The sequence below is a fragment of the Oncorhynchus kisutch genome, linkage group LG5 (assembly GCF_002021735.2).
Source record: "Oncorhynchus kisutch isolate 150728-3 linkage group LG5, Okis_V2, whole genome shotgun sequence".
In the NCBI taxonomy this organism is placed as follows: domain Eukaryota; kingdom Metazoa; phylum Chordata; class Actinopteri; order Salmoniformes; family Salmonidae; genus Oncorhynchus; species Oncorhynchus kisutch.
In genome coordinates, this window is record NC_034178.2 from 27,730,293 (window position 1) to 27,756,152 (window position 25,860).

A 25,860-nucleotide genomic window follows, 5' to 3' on the forward strand; every position below is an offset into this window, starting at 1 on the left:
TCGTTTCCATGCAACAGTCAAACAAATCGACAGCACTTTGGTTGATCCTGCTGCCATATATAAATCGAAATTAAAATCAGCTGTCATGCGATGCATCAGTAGGCCTAGTTCTCAAGTGACAGAAATCACAACTGACAGTCTCCTTATTGCCTGGTACAACAGGCAACCATAAATGGGAGATAGGCCTACTTGCTTCTAGACAAGAAAACCCAGCAGGAGCATAACAATCGATTTAAATTTCAGGCCTGCAAGTTTGCAGCAATTTCACATTTTATCCAGGGGTGCAGAGAAGATATAGCAATTGTATAACTAATTTCATGCAATTTTTCGTAGCGGCCGCAGCCCCCTAAATGGTCGCTTATGTCTAGGGCTGGCCCTGCACACATACACAAAAGCAAACCAAGCACTTAAGCATCCGACAACCCAATCAGAGTGGTAGAATCAGATGGTGATACACTGGTCTATGTATAGTTGGCAGGACCCTGCTATTGTGTGGTGGATATGATTGCATTCCTTTCATCAACTGCGGGGCTTAACATTGTCTGCAGTTAATATTCTAATCAGGCCGTGGGGGCCTGCTGTTCTCAGGGGGCAGTGTGTGTCTGCAATACCTTTCTCATTACCAGCCAACAGAGATCTGAAATACAGGGTGAATACAGCCCAGGGCCGGCTCCAGGCATAAGCGAAATAAGCGGTCACTTAGGGCTCCAGGACGCTAGGGAGCCCCAGACCAACAAAATTACTCGGGGTCTCAACTTACTGTTGAGAGTTAGAATGGTAGAAAACACAAGATGCAAGTTTGAAATTTGATTGTGCATCAGCAATTTTTCCCTTATGTCAGTAACTGACCGTCACTCAATTAGCCATGTCAGCTAACAATTTTCAGATTGATAAATTAGTCTAGCCAGCTATCTAAACTTGTTATCATGGCTGAATAACGACCAGGCAAATGGCCAAAGGCCCTGACCTCCAGGGGGCCCCCATTGATTTTGTTAGCCACTCTCACTCGGATATCATTAACTAATGAACTTATTAATTAATTAATAAGTCATGGAAATAGGTGTAGAATTGCAGGACATTTGCTTTAAAACTGCAACATTTTCTCTACACCCCATGGCAAAATATGTACAATTGTATGAAATGTGTTATAAAATTGCTAAATGTTCTCTTCACCCCATGGCAAAATGTGTAGAATTGCAGGAAATTAACTTTAAAACTAACATGTCTCTCTGCCGTCAAGAGGGGGCCCACTAAAATGTTTTGCCCGCGAGGTGGGGGAGGGGAGGCAACCAAATCTCGTATAGGGCCCCCAAAAGGCTAGAGCCGGCCCTGACACAACTTGCTTGCAAAACCAACCCACTGGATCGTTTATCAAGGCTCCATCATAGTCAGAAAATAGTAAAAAGCAGTTCCTCCACTTGGTATTCATTGCTGGATGTTGAAGTTACTGGCACTGTCCCCAACCAACAGTAAGACTGGGCAGGGTCTTCGCAGTAAAACTGACATGATCCTTTGTAGGTTAGTTGATAGAACATAGAGCTTGTAATACCAGAATAGTTCAATTCCCAGGACCACCCATACATAAAATATATGCACACATGACTGTAATTTGCTTTGGATGAAAGTGTTTGCTAAATGGCATTATATTATTGTGATACTTGATAAGGAAAGTGTCTGTCTCCACCTGGCACAACACACAGCCCACTAACACAATGTGTTATCACTGAGCAGCTGCTGGATCATGACCTATGGTACCAACACCACTGGAAAGTTCAGCATCATAAGCATTGGATAAGGGAGACCACTAGGGTGTGTGTGTGTGTTCTATTTAGGGGTCCCAGTGACGGGCAGGAGGGACAATGGGAGGCTGAGTTAAATACTCTGGTGCATTCTTCTTCCCATCACTCTGAGCCTCTACAGGACATCTCCAACCTCAGCAGAGAAAGGTAAGACTGGGCTCCTCTCTGAATGTGATATTGTGTAGACAATGCTTAGAGCTTTTCTGTACTTCCTGAATTTGAGGTTTTCAGGTCTGATAATTGCGGAATATTATTCATTGTAATATTTGTTATTATCGGTGTATTTCCATATGTATTTTTTTAAACTATTTAACAATTTTGAAAACATCTCACATACTTTTGGATTCTATTTACAGATGCTCAAAATTAATCTGTAAATCAGTAACAAATCTAAATGAACATTTTAGGATAGGGCTATTAGAAAAATCTGGACTCAATTTATGTTTTCCATCTTTTATTTTATTTTTTATTTTTTTACAATTCGTTAGTTTAGAAAATGTATTTAGCAATTTCGGTTTCCAACTTATTTGAGTTTTCTAATGTCTCTTTTGATTTATTCAATTGTCTTTTCTTTTGGGAAAGAATCTTTTCTGAGATTGTTTTACAGGTTTTTCTATGTTTTACCAGTTATTTCTATAAAGTATTCCACACTGGTTTCCATTTACTAATCATTTACACTGGATTCCCATCTAAACTGGACACTGCAACATTCACTTATGGAATTAGGAATTCTAAAAAAGAACTTCCCAAATCCAGACCTCCTGGTCTATTTGTGGAGCATTATCCAGTGAAAATAAGCAGGAGAAAGCCAGGATCGTTATCTGTCTAGAATAGTTACCATGCCAGGGCTGATGCACGTCTCTCCCCCTGTCTGCAATCACTTTCTTTTGGGGGGGGGAGTGCCACTGTCAGCAGAGAGAGGCGGCAGGGGGATGGGTCGCAGGCCCCAGGCTCCAAGCCAGAGGGTCAGATGTAGAAGTGCGGACTGGTGATGTAGACCACTTGGAGCCCTGAGCGACCACTTAACCTGCTGATAATGTACTGTAGTAGTTGGAGAAAAACAACCCATGGCTAGATAGTAAACAACTATGACCAAATGGAAACATGCTCTATAGTTCATTTAGCAAAAGAAGGAATGAATAACAACAACAAAAAGCTATGATTTAGGTGTTTTTCAGTCATATTACATGAGTATGATAGTTACTTTTCATAAAGTTGACAATACACTGTAGAATAATGCAATTACTTTGTGTTGCATGTCAGTACATTGAAAGCTATGATGATATATCAAGGGAACTGAAATGGGAGACATAAGTACCATAGGCTTACAGGTGCAAATGGTTTCTCTTGTCAAGTTCTTCAGAAACATAGGTCTTATTTTTGTCTTCTAGGGGAATCTACATTGCCAAGATGCCAGAGCAAGTGTAAGTGTATTCTTTTCCAGTGAACCCATTCATAAAATCAAATCAAATCAAATCAAATGTATTTATATAGCCCTTCGTACATCAGCTGATATCTCAAAGTGCTGTACAGAAACCCAGCCTAAAACCCCAAACAGCAAGCAATGCAGGTGTAGAAGGTGGCTAGGAAAAACTTCATAGAAATGCCAAAACCTAGGAAGGTTAGGCAGCAAGTCAGCACCTCAGGTGGACTGGGGACAGCAAGAGCTCAGCAAGTCCTCCGAGAGAGAAAAAGAAAGAGAGAAAGAGAGAATTAGAGAGAGCATACTTAAATTCACACAGGACACCGGATAAGACAGGAGAAGTACTCCAGATATAACAAACTGACCCTAGCCCCTTGACACATAAACTACTGCAGCATAAATACTGGAGGCTGAGACAGGAGGGGTCAGGAGACACTGTGGCCCCATCCGATGATACCCCCGGACAGGGCCAAACAGAGATGGGATGGGTCAGACAGCACATGCCAGTTATCTTTAGAAACACTAACAATGACTGCCTGATCAATTCTGTGTGCCACATTAGGAAGTATTTCAGATACTTGATCTCTAATGCTAAATTATGTTTACACTAAAATGTGTTTTTTTCTTTACAGACAAGAGGTGAGATTTCTCTAATTCTATTGCATAAATGCCAATAAACACGGATTAAGTGAGACATTAATTCTACTGTCAATTTATGACTAACTTAATCAAATTGATTCATCTTTTTGAAGCGAAAGTCGAAGATCTCGGCCTCCCGTAAGCTCATGCTAAAGGTGAGTCTATAGCCACACTATGACCACAGCAATAACACTTGACTGTTTGGCAACTACCTCAGTCATATGAGGCCATACGTTTGAAATATTTAAATGTGTTTTCAGAGCTTAATGGTGGCCAAGGCGAAGGAGGAGATTGAGCAGGAGATTGTGGATAAAGAGGAGGAGAAGGAGAGGTATCTGGCAGAGAGAGCACCCACCTTACAGACCGGTGGCATGTCCTTTGCTGAGCTCCAGGTACTCCCATCCATACACACATTCAGTAAACCTATTGACTACATTGACCTGGGTACTAATTCATTGCAAAATTCAAATTTCCCCAACAGGAGTTATGTCGGGAGTTACATGCCAAGGTTGACGTGGTGGATGAGGAGCGATATGACATTGAAGCCAAAGTCATGCACAACACCAGAGAGGTACCGTGCCTACTGTACCTCTCTGCCGCTTGAAACATACCTTCTAAATGTGGTTCATACTGTATATCCACGACATGGTCGACTCCAAGGGCTAACTTTAAAGATGGTGTAATCTGAGATACCTTTTGTGTAGCCCATAGAGAAAGAAGCCATTTTAGTTGTATCTCTAGGATGGGGTCTACCTATTCTTTCCACCTGTCCTGTAGATCAAGGATCTGAACATCAAAGTTTTGGATCTGAGGGGGAAGTTCAAGCGGCCCAGCCTGAGGAGGGTAAGGGTCTCTGCTGATGCCATCTTGCGCTCCCTCCTGGGCTCCAAACACAAGGTCTCCATGGACCTTCGGGCAAACCTCAAGTCAGTCAAGAAGGAGGACACAGAGAAGGTAAGTTGAGTTTTTCCTGGTAGATTTAGTGTGTCCTCATAAGATCAAAGGCAGCAGGTAATAAATAGTGTGATGCAACGATGAGTTTTGCTAAGTTTGTATAATATACTGCATGGAGCTTTATTTAAATTGTCAATATTTCCCCCCAACCGGTGGTAATCTATACATCAATGACAGGAGCTAACAGTTTGTTCTTGTAACTTGAAGCTGACCAGGCTGATATACTGACACACTGACATCCTACTGACATGGTAGTGACTGCCATTGTGTGTACGCTCTGCAGGAGAAGACAGTGGAGGTGAGTGACTGGAGGAAGAACGTGGAGGCCATGTCTGGCATGGAGGGAAGGAAGAAGATGTTTGACGCAGCCAAAGGCACCCCTCAGTAGACAGAGAGGAGAATACTCTAAATGTTTCCTTCATTTCTATTCATCCTGAACATTCAAAATGTGTTAATGGTTTAAAGTTTCGTTTCAGTGGCACTACAATGCTTGTGTTTATTGTTTAGCAAGGCTTACACAGTACGAGCTGCTACAATCACAATGTTCTGCTTCATCCTCACTGTTAATATTGACCCGAGAAGAAATTTTTAGAGTAGATGATAGTTCATGCAATTCCACTCATTTTGACACGAGGCAGATAAATCATTTTGCAGATTTAAAGCTTATTTGCTTGCCTGACACCTGAATTTAATTCCGCTTCAATCGCGTCATACATTGTCTGAGACTAGAAGTCGATTGGGCTGATGCCAAATTGAGGGGCGTTGTAGAAAACAAATTCATCAGCGATTGGATCAGCTCCAACCAATCCGAGTATCAACGTTGACAAGGTCATCATGCAGGGCAGTTTTGGCCCGACACTTTCTGGGACCAATCAGAATGGTCAGAATGTGGTCGCATTCTACAAGACGTCAGGGAGGAAAGTAAATCTAGATTCATCGTGAAGAAGAAACACTAGTGGGTGTGACATTTGGCCAGAGGGATGTGGATGGGTAGTCAGGCTACTACTGTGCTGCAATTCTACACATTTTGCCGTGGGGTGGAGACAACTTTTTGGTGAATGTGAGAGCGACTGACAAAATTATAAACTGGTTACCAATGTAATTAGAGCAGTAAAAATAAAAGTTTTGTCATGTCTGTGGTATATGGTCTGATATACCACAGCTGTCAGCCAAACAGAATTCAGGGTTCAAACCACCCAGTTTATAATGGCCAACGGGTGGGTCTAATCCTGAATGTTTATTGGTTAAAAGCGCATTCCAGCCTGTGTCAATTCCACAAGTTACCACCGGCTAAATCTGTGACGTTAAAATGCCTATTTACTCTGTTCCATCTGACTGTGCAATCCACTGTCTCATCAGCCCAGCTAGGAAAGTTATAAACTTGATCTCCACTATAAAAAGCATCAAGACATTATCTCACATTATTTTATACTAACATTTCGTTTTCAACAGTGGGGATTTGTATAAACCTTGCTGTCCGTCTCTCCAACATTTGCAACACTGTTTCAATATTAGAATTCAATCTCCAGCTGTCCCATAGTAATGAACGTGTAGGGGTTGGGAGTCGGGAGAGAAATCATGAATCAACTGGCATAATTTTAATGGAAAGAAATGTCAATTGAAAAAGGTCAAACAAATTGAAGTGAAGCTAGTTCGCAGTCTTTCCAGCTTCAGTTTGAACTTATTGAACTTATTGTATTGTGCTGTGTTGTTGGCTAGCTCCTCTGAACAACAGTGTCCTGACGAGAAAGCACATTTTGTATGGCAGGCGAATTCACTCCTCATTAGCTCATTGTTAATCAAATCTAATCAAAGTTTATTTGTCACGTACGCCGAATACAACAGGTGTCGACCTTAAAGTGAAATGCTTACTTACAGGCTCTAACCAATAGTGCAAAATAGGTATTAGGTGAACAATAGGTAAGTAAAGAAATAAAACAACAGTAAAAAGACAGGCTATATATGGTGGCAAGGTTATAAAAGTAGCAAGGCTACACACAGACACCGGTTAGTCAAGCTGATTGAGGTAGTATGTACATGTAGATATGGTTAAAGGGACTATGCATATATTTTTATTTTTATTTTATTTTATTTATTTTACCTTTATTTAACCAGGTAGGCAAGTTGAGAACAAGTTCTCATTTACAATTGCGACCTGGCCAAGATAAAGCAAAGCAGTTCGACAGATAAAACGACACAGAGTTACACATGGAGTAAAAACAAACATACAGTCAATAATGCAGTATAAACAAGTCTATATACAATGTGAGCAAATGAGGTGAGAAGGGAGGTAAAGGCAAAAAAGGCCAAGATGGCAAAGTAAATACAATATAGCAAGTAAAATACTGGAATGGTAGTTTTGCAATGGAAGAATGTGCAAAGTAGAAATAAAAAAATAATGGGGTGCAAAGGAGCAAAATAAATAAATAAATTAAAATTAAATACAGTTGGGAAAGAGGTAGTTGTTTGGGCTAAATTATAGGTGGGCTATGTACAGGTGCAGTAATCTGTGAGCTGCTCTGACAGTTGGTGCTTAAAGCTAGTGAGGGAGATAAGTGTTTCCAGTTTCAGAGATTTTTGTAGTTCGTTCCAGTCATTGGCAGCAGAGAACTGGAAGGAGAGGCGGCCAAAGAAAGAATTGGTTTTGGGGGTGACTAGAGAGATATACCTGCTGGAGCGTGTGCTACAGGTGGGAGATGCTATGGTGACCAGCGAGCTGAGATAAGGGGGGACTTTACCTAGCAGGGTCTTGTAGATGACATGGAGCCAGTGGGTTTGGCGACGAGTATGAAGCGAGGGCCAGCCAACGAGAGCGTACAGGTCGCAATGGTGGGTAGTATATGGGGCTTTGGTGATAAAACGGATTGCACTGTGATAGACTGCATCCAATTTGTTGAGTAGGGTATTGGAGGCTATTTTGTAAATGACATCGCCAAAGTCGAGGATTGGTAGGATGGTCAGTTTTACAAGGGTATGTTTGGCAGCATGAGTGAAGGATGCTTTGTTGCGAAATAGGAAGCCAATTCTAGATTTAACTTTGGATTGGAGATGTTTGATATGGGTCTGGAAGGAGATATGATGAACAGAGAGTAGCAGTAGCGTAAAAGAGGGGTTGGAGGGGGCAGCACATAATGCAAATAGTCCGGGTAACCATTTGGTTACCTGTTCAGGAGTCTTATGGCTTGGGGGTAAAAACTGTTTGAGAAGCCTTTTTTTCCTAGACTTAGCACTCCGGTACCACTTGACATGCGGTAGTAGAGAGAACAGTCTATGGCTGGGGTCTTTGACAATTTTTAGGGCCTTCCTCTGACACCACCTGGTGTAGAGGTCCTGGATGGCAGGCAGCTTAGCCCCAGTGATGTACTGGACCGTACGTACTACCCTCTGTAGTGCCTTGCGGTCGAGAGGTCGAGCAATTGCCGTACCAAGCAGTGATGCAACCAGGGTGCTCTCGATGTTGCAGCTGTAGAACCTTTTGAGGATCTCAGGACCCATGCCAAAGCTTTTTAGTTTCCTGAGGGGTAATCGGCTTTGTCGTGCCCTCTTCACGTCTGGCAACGAATATGTAACAAGGGCCAGCCAACGAGAGCATACAGGTCGCTGTGGTGGGTGGTATATGGGGCTTTGGTGACAAAACGGATGGCACTGTGATAGACTGCATCCAGTTTGCTGAGTAGAGTGTTGGAGGCTATTTTGTAAATGACATCGCCGAAGTCGAGCATCGGCAGGATAGTCAGTTTTACGAAGGTATGTCTGGCAGCATGAGAGAAGGATGCTTTGTTGCGAAATAGGAAGCCGATTAGATTTAATTTTGGATTGGAGATGTTTAATATGAGTGTGGAAGGAGAGTTTACAGTCTAGCCAGACACCTAGGTGTTTGTAGTTGTCCACATATTCTAAGTCAGAACCGTGTGGGCAGTGGACAGCGATCGGGTGAAAAGCATGCATTTAGTTTTACTAGCGTTTAAGAGCAGTTAGAGGCCACAGAAGGAGTGTTGTATGGCATTGAAGCTCGTTTGGAGGTTTGTTAACGCAGTGTCCAAAGAATGGTCAGATGTAAACAGAATGGTGTCGTCTACTTAAAGATGGATTAGGGAATCACCAGCAGCAGGAGCAACATTGTTGATATATACAGAGAAAAGAGTCGGCCGGAGAATTGAACCCTGTGGTACCCCCATAGAGACTGCCATAGGTCTGGACAACAGGCCCTCCGATTTGACACACTGAACTCTATCTGAGAAGTAGTTGGTAAACCAGCGAGGCAGACATTTGAGAAACCAAGGCTGTTTAGTCTGCCGATAAGAATACAGTGATTGACAGAGTCGAAAGCCTTGGCCATGGCGATGAAGATGGCTGCACAGTACTGTCTTTTATCGAAGGCGGTTATAATATCGTTTAGGACCTTGAGCGTGGCTGAGGTGCACCCGTTACCAGCTCGGAAACCGGTTTGCACAGCGGAGAAGGTATGGTGGGATTCAAAATTGTCAGTGATCTGTTTATTTTGCTCTTATTCTCCATGGACTTTACATTGTCCCAAAACTTTTTGGAGTTAGAGCTACAGGATGCAAATTCCTGTTTGATAAAGCTAACCTTTGCTTTCCTAACTGACTGCGTGTATTGGCTCCTGACTACCCTGAAAAGTTGCATATCACAGGGACTATTCAATGCTGGTGCAATCCGTCACAGGATGTTTTTGTGCTGGCCGAGGGCAGTCAGGTCTGGAGTGAAACAAGTGTTATATCTGTTCTTAGTCCTACATTTTTTCAAAGGAGCATGATTATTTATAAAATTACTTTTATAGAACGACCAGGCACATCCTCTACTGACGGGATGAGGTCAATATCCTTCCAGCATACCCGGGCCAGGTCGATTAGAAAGGCCTGCTCGCAGAAGTGTCTTAGGGAGCGTTTGACAGTGATGTGGGGTGGTCGTTTGACCGCGGACCCATAGCGGATGCAGGCATTGAGGAAGTGATCGCTGAAATCCTGATTGTAAACAGCAGATGTGTATTTGGAGGGAAAGTTGTTCAGGATAATATCTATGAGGGTGCCCATGTTTACGGATTTAGGCTTGTACCTGGTGGTTCCTTGATAATTTGTGTGAGATTGAGGGCATCTAGTTTAGATTGTAGGACTGCCGGGGTGTTAAGCATGTCACCTAACAGAACAAACTCTGAAGATAGATGGGGAGCAATCAATTCACATATGGTGTCCAGGGCACAGCTGGGAGCTGAGAGGGGTCTATAACAGTCGGCAACAGTGAAAGACTTATTTCTGGAGAGAAATAGCTTGAACTGTTTGGCCATAGACCTGGAAAGTATGACAGAACTTTACAGGCTATCTAGCAAAAGGAACAGGTTCACATTGTCTTGAACAGACACGATATTCCCTTCTATGCCAAAGCTCTGTTACTTAAGGGCAAGGGGTTATGTCTGGACAGGGCCCACCTCAGTCTCATAACAGTAACTGCAATGGCAACTCTGTGAAGCTAGAGGACAGTGTTACCGCTGTGCTGAATTCAAACACAGTCTAATATGAGCAATGCTGTACACTCTTAGGAAAAAAAGTGTTATCTAGAACCTTAAATTTGGCTGTCCCCATAGAAGAACCCTTTGAAGAATAATTTTTGGTTCCAGGTAGAACCCTTTTGAGTTTCCATGTAGAACCCTTTACACAGCGGGTTCTACCTGGAAACAAAAACTGTTATCCTATGGGGACAGCTGAAGAACCCTTTTTTCTAAGAGTGTAGGATGGTCTGTGTTCAGATTTCCGTTCAAACTTGTGGTAGGCCTGACAATGTTGCAATAGTAGCTAAGAAGAATTTATTAACTGTGGGTCGTATACTTACTTGAATTGTCTGTAACTTGGACTTTGTCCTTGGATGGTATATTTTTATGAAGAGGACAATGGATTTCAAGTCAGAATTTTGCTCTGAGTTCTCAAGTTCAATTATCAAGGGATATGCAGTATTTCTAGATAATATCACTTGTATCCAGTTTTGAATTTAATCTAATTATAAGGATATGAATGAAGGTTATTATAAAGAGTTACCAATTCAGTTAAAAAGGCAAGGGGATTGTTTTTCTACAGCCACACCGGTTATTCCGTCATAATGGCCAGTATGTTGTGTACTTGCTTACATAACACATACAGTGCCTAGTGAAAACCTACACACCACTAGCATAGTTTTCAGTTTTTACTGCGTTAAAATGTAATTGGATTAAATTAGATTTTTTTTCATACTTTTTCATACTTTTTTCATATCTACACAACCTGCTCCACAATTTCAAAGTGAAATAAATAATATAGTCAATTTTCTAAATGAATATACAAAATAAAATGCCTTGACTGCGTATGTCTTCACACCACGGAATTAATACTGTACTTGGTGGAAGGGGTGCAAGGGGTGTGTAGATTTTCACTGTAGGTCACATAACATCTCCATACATATATCATGGGACATGAGACAAAGCTGGCCTCCGCTTTCTGAAGGTCCTACAGGCTCCCAAAAGTGTGTCAGAAATCTCACGCCAAACAACCTATAAACAACCAGAGGGCAGAAACACACACTATAAACAAAACCTTTGAAAGGCTGTGTCCTTTAGGCTGTGTGAGACATGTGCTGAATCATAATTACATGTTAGATCTGATATGTGTGGGGTCTCATATTAATATAGAATGTTGGTTTCTATTAAAAGGTTTGCCAGGGAGATAAAGAGTGCTGTAAACATGTTGTTGCAAGTTAGCAGAGAGGAATAAGACACTGAACAATGGAGGTGCAGCAGAGGATTCGGCAGTTCAAGTGTGTGAAGAACAGAACTAAGTCTATACCCTTCAACTGCAGTGTAACAATACTCTCCAATCCAAATGGAATATATAGCTAATTATAAACTGAGTAGTTTGGGTCCTGGATGCAGATTGGCTGAAACAGCATTCCAGCCGTGTGTATATCAGACAATAAACCATGGGTATGATGCAAAACTACTTGTTTACTGAACAGAAATAGGCCTATGCCCTTCAACTGCAGTGTAACAATACTCTTCAATCCAATTGGAACATTTCTTTTCTAATCTGACTGTTGGTTTAATCTTACTGTTTGTTCCAAATTGGAAAATATTCCATACACTCTTAGAAAAAAAGGTTCTAAAAGGGTTCTTCAGCTGTCCCCATAAGAGAACCCTTTGAAGAACCCTTTTTGGTTGCAGGTAGACGTCACACCCTGACCTTAGTATTCTTTGTTTTCTTTGTTATTTTAGTTAGGTCAGGGTGTGACATGGGTGATGTATGTGTTTTTAGGCTTGTCTAGGGGTTTTGTATGTTTATGGGGATGTTCCCCTATCTAGGTGTTTTTGTAAGTCTATGGTTGTCTAGATTGGTTCTCAATTAGAGGCAGCTGTCTATCGTTGTCTCTGATTGGGAACCATATTTAGGCAACCATATTTTGTGGGTGATTGTTCCTGTTCTAGTGTTAGTGTGCACATTACGGGACTGTTTCGTCTTCGTTACGGTTTGTTGTTTTGTTCGGTGTTTAAGTATTACCATTAAATATGGATTATCATCACGCTGCATCTTGGTCCTCCTCTCTTTCACTCGAAGACAGTCGTTACAGTAGAACCATTTTGGTTCCATGTAGGACCCTTTTCACAGAGGATTCTGCGTGGAAACAAAAAGAGTCCTCCTATGGGGACAGACGAAAACCCTTTTTGTAAGCCTTTTTTATAAGAGTATGCAAGTTGTTGCCAATGATTAACTGATTAGCAGATTAAGCAGATCAACTATCAATTTGATGGGAGTCACAATTCATAATCATAAACTATAATGACCCATAAATCTAGATTAGTTCTGAAATGTGTGTGTATTAGGGCTATGCTGCGCTGTCCCTAATGCTACACTCTTAGAAAAAAGGGTTCCAAGAGGGTTCTTCGGCTGTCCCCATAGGAGAACCCTTTTTGGTTTCAGGTAGAACCATTTTTGATTCCAGGTAGAACTCTGGGTTCCATGTTGAACCCTCCTGCCTTGATTTACCTTTTGCCTGCCCGTTGTACTGTAATAAACTCTGTGACTTGTACTATCCGCCTCCTGTGTCTGCATCATGGGTCTTAGCCTGAGCCGTGATAGTATGAAATGGCCAAGACTAACCCAGTAGACTCGGACCAGCTCCGCAACGTTGTCTCCTCCCAAGCAACCACCATTGGAAGACACAAGAAGTTACTGCAAAGCCTTATGGAGGGACTCCATACCCTGGCAGAACTCCATGACCATGCATTCAATACATTGCTGGATTCCCTGGATTCCCTACTAGGCAGCAAGCCACAACAGTAACCCAGCCATCAGTGGCGCTTCTTCCTAGCCTACACCGGTGTCCCGAGAACCTTGCTTACCTCATCCGGAGTGCTACGCTGGATATTCTGGAACCAGTGCTCCTTCGTCTTCAACCTGCAGCCTTCTTCGTGCCCCTCGAACCGCTCGAAGATAGCGTACCTTATTACGCTGATGTCCGGGAGGGCACTCGCTGGCGGTGTGGGAGCAACCGTCCACCGTTTGTCTCAGTCTGGAGGAGGTAGTTGTGGAGGTACGAAATCTGTTTGATTCTTCGTTGTCCGGGACTCCAACTACGTCAAGACTTCTGTAGTGTGGCAGACTACGTAGTGGAATTTTGCACGTTGGTGGCTGAGAGTTCCTGGAAACCGGAAGCCTTTTTCGACACGTTCCTTCATGGATTATCGGAGGTTAAAGACAAGCTTGCAGCCCGGGAGCTTCCAATGGCCCTCGTCTCCCTCATCACCTTGACCTTCCCGGATGTGCGGCTACGGGAATGTTGGAAGGAGAGGAGGTCTGTTCCTAGTCACACTCGCTCATCCACTGCTCCCACCTCGTGGCTGCACTCATCTGGGGTATAGAGATCCACTTCCTTATGGGGGAGGTCTTGCTAACCGGATGTTGGTCCCAGACTCTGTCAATTCCCCGGTCCTGGAATGGGCACATTCCTCGAGACTGACCTGCCATCCAGGCTCCCGTCGGACACTGGCTTTCATCCAACAATGCTTTTGGTGCCTTCCATGGTTCCTGATATCTCCGCATTTGTCTCAGCCTGCACTGTGTGTGCACAAAATAAGACTCCACGACAGCTCTGGCTGGCCTTCTTCAACCACTCCCTGTTCCTCACGGCCCCTGGTCCCATATATCCCTGGACATTGTTACTGGTTTTCCTCCGTCAGATGGCAACACCACAATCCTGATGGTGGTGGATAGGTTTTCTAAAGCAGCCCATTTTATTCCCCTTCCAAAGTTAACCTCAGCCTAGGAGACTGCTCAGTTCATGGTGCAGCACGTCTTCCGGATCCATCGACTTCCGGTCGACATGGTCTCCGATCGTGGTCATAAGTTCTTGTCCCAGTTCTGGAAGGCGTTCTGAACCCTCATTGGGTCGTTGGACAGCCTGTCCTTTGGTTTTCACCCCCAATCTAACGGCCAGTTGGAGCAAGCCAATCAGGACCTGGAGACTGTTCTTCGTTGCCTCGTCTCCGCCAACCCCACCACCTGGAGCCAGCAACTTGTGTGGGTGGAATACGCCCTTAACACCCTTCCCTGCTCGGCCACTGGTCTCTCACCCTTTGAGTGTTCTTTGGGATATCAGCTCCCCCTTTTCCCTGAGCAAGAGAAAGAAGTCAGCACATCCTCTTTCCAGATGTTCCTCCGGCGCTATCGCCGTACCTGGAAGAGAGCCCGGGCCCCTCTTCTGAAGACCACATCCAGGTATCGCAACAGACGGATTTCCGCCAGACACCCGCTCCCCGCTATCAGCTTGGGCACAGGGTATGGCTTTCCACTCGGGACCTGCCCCTCCGGGAGGAGTCCTGGAAACTTTCCCCCTGTTCCATCGGCCCTTTCCCCATCTCTAAAATCCTTAGCCCCTCTGCTATTTGTCTTCTGTTGTCCCTCACCCTCCATATACATGCCACGTTTCATGTGTCTAGGATTAAACCTCTACCTCACAGCCCTTTGTCTCCTGTCTCATCTTGTCCTGTCAAGTCCTACCAGCATGTTGCCCTGTTTCCTGTGCTCTAGTTTTTGTTTTCTCCTAGTCTTCCCAGTTCTGACCTTTCTGCCTGTCCTGACCCTGATCCTGCCTGCCATCATGTACCTGCCTGACTCTGATTTGGATTACGACTCTTTGCCTGCCTTGACTTACCTTTTGCCTGCCCCTTGTACTATAATAAACTGAAACGTGTAGTATCCACCTCCTGTGTCTGCATCTGCGTCTTAGCCTGAGCCTTGATAGGTTCTCCTATGGGGACAGCCGAAGAACCCTTTTAAGTTCTACATGGCACCTAATAGTGTATCTGGTGACCTAACCAGGAAGATAGTGGCCCTGCAGCAACTCAGGTCAGAGATGTTGACCCATGCTCTTTTGTTCTTTGAATTTGTAAAGTGATATTTCTAAGTAAGATGTTCCTGTTCGAATGCTTTTCTCTCTCTCTCTGTGTGTGTGTGTGTGTGTGTGTGTGTGTGTGTGTGTGTGTGTGTGTGTGTGTGTGTGTGTGTGTGTGTGTGTGTGTGTGTGTGTGTGTGTGTGTGTGTGTGTGTGTGCAACGTGCACTTAGAGGTCAACATAACATAGTAAGTGTACATTTCTGTGGGAGGGTGTGCTTGCTTTTGTACATTCGTGCATGTAAGGGGGCATAAACTTAATCCTTCCCTTTCCCCGCCAAACCTGACATTCATCCCTATTTGGGAGCATCTAGGGTTGTTCAGTCCCAGTCTATGTAAAAATAGACTGAAGTGAAGCCTACGGAGAACACTTGTTTACTCATTGTATGTGATGCTGGCTACCATCTGTTAGCGGGTATCTGCCCACCCATCGTAGACACAGCCAGAGAGGGCCATGTGATCCTCAACAGGGTTTAAAAGCTTATGGTTCCAACAGAGACTGGTATACAATACAATCCCACATTGTCCCCCCATCTCAACCCCACACTGCACCACTCTGGGTAAGTCTGCATGTTGTGTGTTTACATACAGAATCAATTTCTATGCAGGAAACAATTTAACTCTTTGGCTCTATTGCTTATAGGTGGTACACTATGTAAAATAATATGAATTACTATGCATTTTATAGATAACAGGGAATATTTACTTTGATTCTTCCATGGTACTCCACACACATTTACGCAGGTAAATTCTAAAGATGTCAGACACAGAAGAGGTTGACTATGAGTAAGTAAATGACCAGTTCATCAATTGAATCATCTGTATTCTGTCTACCAGTTGTTATTTATTTGTTGATCAATGCTTGTGAGTGATTCCATAATGGAATTGGATCATAACAATTCTTTTGATCTGTTATTCTTTCAGGGAGAAAGAACGTAAGTCATGGCATCAATTCAAATATTATCTTGGGGAAAAACAACATAACTAAATGCTGATATAACTAAGTACTGTGAATTAAGACGTACTTTATGCAGTAAGGGCTCAGGTGCAGCTACAGGTACAGTATGTCAACGTTTCATTATGGGGGATAGTGAAAATCGTTTAGAATTTTATCCATTGCTTATCCATTGCTAATACACAGTATATGATTTTTACAGAACGCTTAAGAATAATCTAGGCACAAGTAATTGCTGATGTGAGTGTCTAAATACAGTTTAGTGTAAAATATACTTTATACTGATTTATTATTGTTTGTTTACATAGCTGTCCATGCTGCTGTTGTGTTCATGTACTGCTTTCACATGTGGCTGGTACTGAACCTAATGATCTTCCTTCTCTGTGCATGTGGTCAGAAGGAGAGGAGGATATTGTTGGTATGTATTACAAACAATATCTTTCAGAACCAGTGATTTTAGTAGGCTATTTAATATAAAAACCCAATAATGTAATACTATTATATTGAATGTAAAAGGACATTATTGAATTGTCTGAATTAAAACTTTGAAGCAATTATTAGTTCTGCCACTTTGTTACCCTTTTTACACACCACAGCTTCCTCTACAGCTTGAGTCACCAAAAAAGCAGAGTCCACTAAGCCCCTGGCATCTCCACTAGAGTGCACAAATTAGCCATGGGACTACTGTATAGCTACCGCTGTGGTATAAGCTTCTGCGCCATACAGACCACTTTTGTCTTTCGACCCTCAGGTCGACCATCCCAACCCAACTTCCCTTCCTTGCCTCTGTCTCCGCCTGCCCACTAAGCATGTTCCCTGGGGAATTGTTTTATTATGATTTTGTACTTGAAAGGTATGCTGGTGCCTGGGTTACCCATCACCTATCTCTATTTCTGTCCCGTCTTGTCGCAATGCTGTTGGACTTCAGCGCGGCTGTCCCTGACTTCAACAAGCACATATTTCATCCTCATGTGGAGTTCGAGTTGGTGTTATAGTGCTATGTGGGTCAGGTAGTCCAGAATAGGGGACCCTAGGGGAAAGACGCACAATGGGCCAAGATAGATATCTCGGGCCAAGATAGAACTCCTGGTGATGCGGTTCATGTTTCCCTCTAAGCGGAGCAACGGAGTCACTGTTACCGACTGCTGTGCTGTGACTGGCACTCGGACTGAGGAATGAATGGTGACCTTTGATATTCAGGCATGAAATCCACTGACGGCAACAGCGAGAGAGCTTTAGAGAGCTGTATCCCTCTACCTGGAGTGCTGCTCACATTGAGGACACCAATCCTCACGAGGGAATAAAAGTCAGCTGTGCTGTTACACTCAGTCAATTCACAGTGTGAGAAAAAGGGTTGACAAACTGGCAGAAATAATAATTTTGATTAACAGAAAACTATAATTCTGTCTTTAATCACTACTTTGCCTTTCTAGTTAGTGCGTTGCTTATATTCCTACTCTGTATGCCCATGTCTTGGCTTGAGAATGACTGCTCTGCTCTCACAATATGCGCTGGCTTTGCAACAGACGGAGGAGGAGGTTGCTGAGGAGAAGGAGGAGGTAGAATGTAGTACTGCATGTGCTCATGCATGCAAGCCAGCTAGCCTAGTAACACTGACAGTAGCAACTATACATACTGTATACACACACACACACACATTTCACCTGTTTGTATTGATCCTGACAGCATGGCTGTTTCAGTGAAATGTAATTATGTATATTCTCAAGATGGAATAGGATAGTAGGGTTCAATGCTCTACATGGCTCTTGATATCAGGGCTCCCGGGTGGCGCAGTGGTCTAAAGGCTGAATATCAGTGCAAGAGGTGTCACTATAGTCCCTGGTTTGAATCCAAGCTGTATCACATCCGGCCGTGATTGGGAGTCCCAAGGGGCGGCCCTCAATTGGCCCAGCGTCGTCCGGGTTTGGCCCAGGGTAGGCCGTCATTGTAAATAAGATTTTGTTCCTAACTGACTTGCCTAGTTAAATAAAGGTGACATTTTAAAAAATGAGGTCAGGTTAAATTAAAGATAACAAAGTGAGCACTTTGCTCTATTTTATATTACATCCAAAACTTTATTTAGAATATGGAAGCTACAGTATTTGTTTTTTGAAAAAACACATTCTTGGTGGGAAAAAAACATTACTGTTTGACATGCATGACGGGGCAAATGTGTTAGAAAAGCCTGTATGGATGAGGTACAACACAGCTAGCAGAGGAGAGATGTGAGCAGGGGCTGGGGTGGGGAGGGGAGGGGTGATCAAGCAGGTCACAGACCCTTTTTCTAATCTGGTTTAGCACCGCTGTTCCCCTGGGCTTCCATGGGTCTTATCATGGCTCAAGTTCAGTCTCTGCTCTTGGCACCTTTTCACATCTGTCATAGTTGACATTGTATTGACCCTGACTTCTTTTACCAGATGCCGAGGGGGAGCAAGAGGAAGGAGGTAGGTGAAGGCCTATCAATCAATACCGGGTTATGAAAGAATGTGTGAAAGTTACATTTGTGTGTGAAAGTTAAACATGGACCAGTTTTGGAATGTTCTGTCAAGTACATTTAATTATGTCATTAACTGAGTTCTCATTTTTCCCACTCGGGAAGAAGGTTGGGCAAAACCTAAACCAAAGTAAGATTCAAAATTAATTTGGGTAATCTGAACTCAGTTTAGGAAATATTTCACATCCAAGAGAAAACTGTTGTGTTTTGTATCATCCTCAGACCAGCCTTCATGCCTCAGACCAGCCTGGTGCCTCCCAAAATCCCAGATGGAGAGAAAGTGGACTTTGATGTCAGTTTGCCTCACTGTAGCTACACAAGTATACTGAATATAAGGACCTATACTGACCTGGAGTTGGATCAAGTTGCCCCTAACCACTGACAGATATTTTTTCATCACCTAATGGTTAAGATTAGGATGGAGTTGTAGGGGTTATCTCATCCTAGATCTGTGGTTAAGTTCAACTTCTACCTCGAGCAACTAACCATGTCCTCCCTGCATGTCTTCTCACCATGTCCTCTGACCTCTCATCATTGAACCTGTCCTGCCTGTAGGATATCCACCGCAAGCGTATGGAGAAGGACCTGACTGAGCTGCAGACGCTTATCGAGGCCCATTTTGAGAGTCGCAAGAAGGAAGAAGAGGAGCTCATTAACCTCACTGATCGTATTGTGAGATACTGTTACATCATTCTGTATTCAGATAGCCTACAGTTACATCATTCTGTGTTCAGATAGCCTACTGTTATATCATTCTGTGTTCAATCAGCCTACTGATACATCATTCTGTGTTCAGATAGCCTACTGCTTGCTCTGTCATTTCCTCACATACAGTTCTAGTCAAATACTTTTGGTGATGATACATGGATACATAAATAGGGATATCTGAGGTGGTGGGGAAAGTACCCAATTGTCACACTTGAGTATAATTAAAGATACCTTAATAGAAAATGCCTCAAGTAAAAGTGAAAGTCACGCAGTACAAAAACGAGTTGAGAAAAAGTCTAAAAGTATTTGGTTTTAAATATACTTAAGTATCAAAAGTAAATGTAATTGCTAAAATGTACTTAAGTATCAAAGGTAAAAGTACAAGTATAAATCATTTAAAATTCCTTATATTAAGCAAAGCAGACGGTCCAACTCTCATACATAATTTACAAATGAAGCATTTGTTTAGTGAGCCCCCCAGATCAGATGCAGCAGGGATGACCAGGGATGTTCTCTTGATAAGTGTGTGAATTAGACCATTTTCCTGTCCTGCTAATCATTCAAAATGTAACAAGTACCAAGTGTCAGGGAAAATGTATGGAGTAAAAAGTACATAATTTTCTTTATGATTGTAGTGAAGTAAAAGTAAAAGTAGTCCAAATATTAATAGTACCCCTTTTTAAATAAATAAATATTAATAGTACCCCTTTTTAAATAAATAAATATTAATAGTACCCCTTTTTAAATAAATAAATATTAATAGTACCCCTTTTTAAATAAATAAATATTAATAGTACCCCTTTTTAAATAAATAAATATTAATAGTACCCCTTTTTAAATAAATAAATATTAATAGTACCCCTTTTTAAATAAATAAATATTAATAGTACCCCTTTTTAAATAAATAAATATTAATAGTACAGATACTCCAAAAAACGACATAAGTAGTACTTTAAAGTATTTTTACCGAAGTACTTTATACCACAGGATATCTGTGCGATGGGGTTATAACTAATCTAATACTATCCCATCTGTATCTCAGGAGAAGCGCAGGTCTGAGAGAGCAGAGCAAGTGAGGATCCGAACGGAGAAAGAAAAGGAGCGTCAGAACAGAATAAACGTGAGTGTCCCCATTGCAACACAAGGATCGCCAGTGGACAGCGTGAACACTGCACATTAGTAGAAGGTAGGACAACTGTGGCAACGTTGTAGTTATTCTCTAATCTCCAGGAGGAAAAGGCAAGAAAGGAGGAAGAGGAATTTAAGAAGAAAGCAGAGGATGACGCCAAGAAAAAAAAGGTTCTCACCAACTTGCAGTTCAGCGGGTACAAGGTGACAGAAATCATCCAAAAACACCCTTACAGCACCAGACTTTCTGAATTGTTACCAGAGTCTAATTTATAGCTAATATCTGTACATCTTGTTATACTGTAACTACAGACAGAAAAGAAAGGTGGGCCGAAAAAGAAAACAGAGCGAGAGAAGAAGAGAGCGATCTTAAGTGAACGGCATAAGGAGCTGAATATTGACCATCTCAAAGAGGACAAACTAAGGCATGGTTGAGAAAAAGCTTTACACTGGCATGTAGTGATAATATACAGTATGAAAGGGGTATTATCCAATTATTATTAATGTTATAATCTCACCCTAACGAGATGAATGACTACTCTCTCATTATGCTACAGATATTCAGTTAACCACTGAGCAGCATTATAGGATTGTCCTAATTGCCGCAATTTTCATTTTTTTTCTACTCTCTCCCTCATATAGAGAGAAGGCTACTGAACTGTGGAAGTGGATACATCAACTTGAGGCAGAGAAATTTGATCTCCAGTACAAACACTCCCGACAGAAATATGATGTAAGATTATGCCACTTTCTTTTCATTCTAGACTTTGAAATGAAAAATTATATGTGCATATGATTCACATGAAAGTGAAAGTATAAGCATGCTTTTAAAAATATTTTTTATAAACACCAGCCTTGCTAACTCCTCCTGTGACACGAGTAGAGATTTGATACACTGCTTTCGTATAAATTAACATGCACAACACCACAAAACCTCGCCCTCTTTATAACTAGAGTTCATTCAAGATCTGGTAACTATATCTCAATGGACATGACAGGGAGGCATAGACAAGTCAATTGGCTGTGATCCAAGAGAAATATCAAGACATACGTTAGATGTTGATTAAAGATTTCATTTATTAGGATCCCCATTAGCCGACGCCGACGGAGACAGCTAGTCCTGGCTGGGGTCCGACACATAACGAAAAAGACAACAACAGAAAGACTTTACAATTGTCATACCTTTAAAAACATTAACATGTAGTGTGTGTGTGTAGATGGTTGTGTTCACTGTCAAAACTCTCATTTATATAGGTCACCGTACTCAGGAATCGAGTCAGCGATCATCAGAAAGTGTAAGTACAAAAGACATGACCTTAGATACCAGTGGCGGCGTGTGTCGTTTAACATTAGGGAGGAGCATGGCCTTATTTCTATTCAAATCAAATCCAATTTTATTTTGTCACATACACATGGTTAGCAGGTGTTAATGCGAGTGAAGCAAAATGCTTGTGCCTCTAGTTCCGACCACGCAGTAATATCTGACAAGTAATCTAACAATTTCACAACAACTACCTTATACACACAAGTGTAAAAGAATGAATAAGAATATGTACATAAAAATATATATGGATGAGTGATGGCCGAACGGCATAGGCAAGATGCAGTAGATGGTATAAAGTACAGTATATACATTTGAGTTGAGTAGTGAAGGGTATGTAAACATTATATAAAGTGGCCTAGTTTAAAGTGACTAGTGATACATTCATTACGTCCAATTTTTTTTTATTAAAGTGTCTAGAGATTGAGTCAGTATGTTGGCAGCAGCCACTCAATGTTAGTGATGGCTGTTTAACAGTATGATGGCCTTGAGATAAAAGCTGTTTTTCAGTCTCTCGGTCCCAGCTTTGATGCACCTGTACTGACCTCGCCTTCTGGATGATAGTGGGGTGAACAGGCAGTGGCTTGGGTGGTTGTTGTCCTTGATGATCTTTTTGGCCTTCCTGTGACATCGGGTGGTGTAGGTGTCCTGGAGAGCAGGTAGTTTGCCCCCTGTGATGCGTTGTGCAGACCTTACTATTACAGCATATTGGTTGACTGTCGTTCATATTCCATTCACCCAGCTCAATGTAACATTGGTAGGTTTAGGTTACTACATGATACTTCAATTTGCCCTATACCGATCATGAGGTTGCTACAACCTAGCCCACAAACAAACGTTTATAACAGGTTGAAAGACAAATTGCGGTCATCAAGGGGACAGATAGTGACACACACAATACCGCCTTGCACAGTCTTGCATGCATCTAGTCCGCTGGGGAGTAATCCTTCATCTTAACGGTTGCAAAATGGACAACTAAAACAAGAGTTTCAATTGGACAAAGGTAGGTCCCCTCCCTGTTTCGTTCCATTTTACAGTGTACAGAAGCAGTTCGCCAGTTACATCAGAGGGCCCCGGGGCAATAAATGTATAAAACTGAAAGCTTACCTTGACTTGGAAGAGTTGCAGTGTTGGATAGCCTTAGCCAACTAGCTGACATAAATAGTATTACACTAAGTGAAAGGTAAAGTGAAAGGTAAACTTCTTCTCAATGTTTTTAGAAATGAATTCTCTCTCTTTGAGTTAACTACTCACCACACTTTATTAACTGCAGTACTAGCTAATTGTAGCTTATGCTTTCAGCACTAGATTCATTCTCTGATACTTTGATTGGATGGACAACATGTCAGTTCATACTGCAAGAGCTCTGATAGGTTGGAGGACATCCTCCGGAAGTCGTCATGATTACAATGTAAGTCTATGGAAGGGGGTGAAAACCATGAGCCTCGTAGGTTTTGTATTGAAGTCAATATACCCAGAGGAGGACGGAAGCTAGCTGTCCTCCGTCTACACTATGGTGCTACCCTTGAGGGTGCTGTTGAGGATACTGTAGACCATTGCAAAACAGTGTGTTTTAATTAGTTATTTGCTGACGTTAATATATATAGTATAGTTTTCTCTTTAAAGGATAACTTTCTTAATCTTTCACTATATACATGTTCCTGAAATTCACTTAGTAGGATGGTCCTGCCCTTCCTCCTCTGAGAAGCCTCCACTTCTATATGCTTCTTAAACATACACAACACATTCCAATAATCCTAATTTCCTCCTATATTTTCTATCTTGTAATTTCTTAATCGTATTTGTAATTTCTAAACTCTCGATACTATGCCTAGTTTCCTTCCAGTAGTGATAATACCCTGCTAAGACTGATAAGCCGTCCCAATGTAGAGGCTCACCTTGAGCCTAATCAAGTTTCTGCCCCCTCCATCCCCTCCACCCTCCCGCTGCCTGTTGCCAGTTGTTTGAAGTGACTCTACGAACAGCTGCAGGCTGAGAGGAACTGAGAGGGGCTGGCGCTGTTGCACACCCAGCCTGCCGGGATCCAGACAACAAAGGCCTGGGGGTTAATTAAAGAAAATGGTCTGAGAAGAGAGCAGCCAATAGGGCGCCTGAACAACCAAAACAACAAATTCAAGCATGCACATCAACACACACACACACACACACACACACACACACACACACACACACACACACACACACACACACACACACACACACACACACACACACACACACACACACACACAATGGAACTGCAACAGCTGAAAGGCCCCGAATCTACCTGTGAGGTCACAACTAGTAATACGCTCCACAATACAATAGAGGAGACTTAACACGGGTATTCTAAACATATCCTACCTTCAGATACCTCGTGTAGGATATCTGAAGGCACTATATTTGGGTCTGATCTGACCATTTTAAACTAGCCTGAGCATGTCAGTAAGTGTCCTAAGAAGGACATGAAACAGCTGTCATAAGGCTGCGGACCCCCACACTGTTGCTATTTGTCAATGGTTTCAGACCTGCACCAATTTGCCAGACTTAATCCCACAATCTGGGTGTTAATCAATACTATCGATATTGTCTAAAACATCAGTGTGTAATTTAATATCTGGGGAGGTGAACCGAATGCTGAAATCACACGTTGTGGCATAGTACATGTGGCGATGTGGAGTAAGGGGCCGGCTGGTTGCCAGCATAAAGCAAAAAGATCACTCACCAGAGTAGCTACATAAAATGAGTACGCAGTTATTCTCAGTCGCAGAGTCAAGCTCTATGAATTTGCTTAATCCCTGTCTCATGACACATAGTTTTCAACAGCCTTTACTGGCTTCTCTCTAAAGGGGCATCACATTCAAACAACCACTGCCAGGGTATGGGGACATGATCTGCACCATGCTACACATGCCTGGGGGCTTACACACATAAAAAGCACTGAACATGGCTTCATGGCTTCATTCAAAGGTTAGAATGAAGGTAACATATTTCAGGAGGAGAAGGCATGGCAGGTACCGTTGATAATGCATATGAAAGGTGTGAATGCCTCCCCTTGTAAGCTGTTCCGCATGAGTGGTACACGCATCTCGGGGATCCGACCACAACGGTTGTGCTCGACTCTTCATTCTAACTACTATACGACACATTACCCATGTTTGTATAGTATAGCAGTGTATCTGAGAAGGGTAAACCAATTGCCATAAGACAACAAAGCCAAACACTTGGTAAGATTAGTTTGTTTTCTGAATTCTTTCTTTCCCTATTTGGTTTACCTATTGGTATTGTACTGGGTTTTCCCACTCATACCTTGCAGTGCCAACCTCTCAAGCAATGTAATTAGGTGGCTCGAGTGTGGATTCACTTGGAGACATACTTGTCTTCTTGGGTGGTGGGTGGCCTGGTTGATATAACAGTGCTAACCTTGTGTCTCTTCTCAGTACCAAGGGGACCAGGAGCAAACGGGGCTTGAGGAAATAATGTTGCAGATCAGAATTGAGACCATAGGAGTCCATTCCATTCATACCACTTTGCCCGATGGACATCCTGGTACTCTACAGACAAGGAAGACTTGTGTGACATGTGGAATATTTTTCCGAAAAAATATTTGGAATTAACTTATGTGGATTGTTATTTTTAGGGAAAAATGTATCATAATAAACCAACAAAAATATGTTTGAAAGTCTCTCTCCTCGCGTGTGATGATCAACAGCATAGATGACTAAGAAGGTAAGATGGTGACCTTTCTTGTGTTGCAATGGAGGAAACAAAATGTTGAACATTGTTATGGCAACTTTATCCATTTTGAATCTCTTATCCTTTCAGTAAGGACACATAACCTCAATATTCTAAATATTCACCCTGACACACATATGACATAAAGTCAGGTTTAGAAATGAGGGTTAAGGTTAAAGTGTCAATTAGCAGTTGAAACAACAACAAAGGTTATTCCTGCCAATGTTTAATTTATAAGTCCAAAAACGGATGTAGCAACAGCAGATTGGCTCTT

The 25,860-nt window shown here is 42.3% G+C and overlaps 2 protein-coding genes across 8 annotated transcripts; both read left to right on the plus strand.

Annotated features, from left to right (window-relative positions):
* Positions 1-1,855: 1,855 nt before the first annotated feature.
* Positions 1,856-5,950, plus strand: tnni1b (troponin I type 1b (skeletal, slow)). 2 transcript variants are annotated; one of them, XM_020482102.2, is made up of 8 exons: positions 1,856-1,946; positions 3,191-3,223; positions 3,855-3,861; positions 3,975-4,016; positions 4,122-4,253; positions 4,343-4,432; positions 4,639-4,815; positions 5,099-5,950. In XM_020482102.2, the coding sequence occupies exons 2-8, from the start codon at positions 3,210-3,212 to the stop codon at positions 5,201-5,203; spliced, it is 567 nt and encodes a 188-aa protein (XP_020337691.1). In that variant the 5' UTR covers positions 1,856-1,946; positions 3,191-3,209; the 3' UTR covers positions 5,204-5,950. The 2 variants fall into 2 exon arrangements, with proteins under 2 accessions (XP_020337691.1, XP_020337690.1); XM_020482101.2 differs by having other exon boundaries at positions 1,881-1,946; positions 3,972-4,016.
* Positions 5,951-15,616: 9,666 nt separating this feature from the next.
* Positions 15,617-25,526, plus strand: tnnt2b (troponin T type 2b (cardiac)). 6 transcript variants are annotated; one of them, XM_020482103.2, is made up of 14 exons: positions 15,617-15,805; positions 15,990-16,031; positions 16,170-16,180; positions 16,598-16,618; positions 18,618-18,644; positions 18,800-18,824; positions 18,917-18,986; positions 19,250-19,366; positions 20,445-20,522; positions 20,633-20,734; positions 20,843-20,955; positions 21,173-21,263; positions 21,785-21,825; positions 25,292-25,526. In XM_020482103.2, the coding sequence occupies exons 2-14, from the start codon at positions 16,003-16,005 to the stop codon at positions 25,329-25,331; spliced, it is 765 nt and encodes a 254-aa protein (XP_020337692.1). In that variant the 5' UTR covers positions 15,617-15,805; positions 15,990-16,002; the 3' UTR covers positions 25,332-25,526. The 6 variants fall into 6 exon arrangements, with proteins under 6 accessions (XP_020337692.1, XP_020337693.1, XP_031680629.1 ...); XM_020482104.2 differs by having other exon boundaries at positions 18,803-18,824; XM_031824769.1 differs by having other exon boundaries at positions 16,601-16,618.
* Positions 25,527-25,860: the final 334 nt, after the last annotated feature.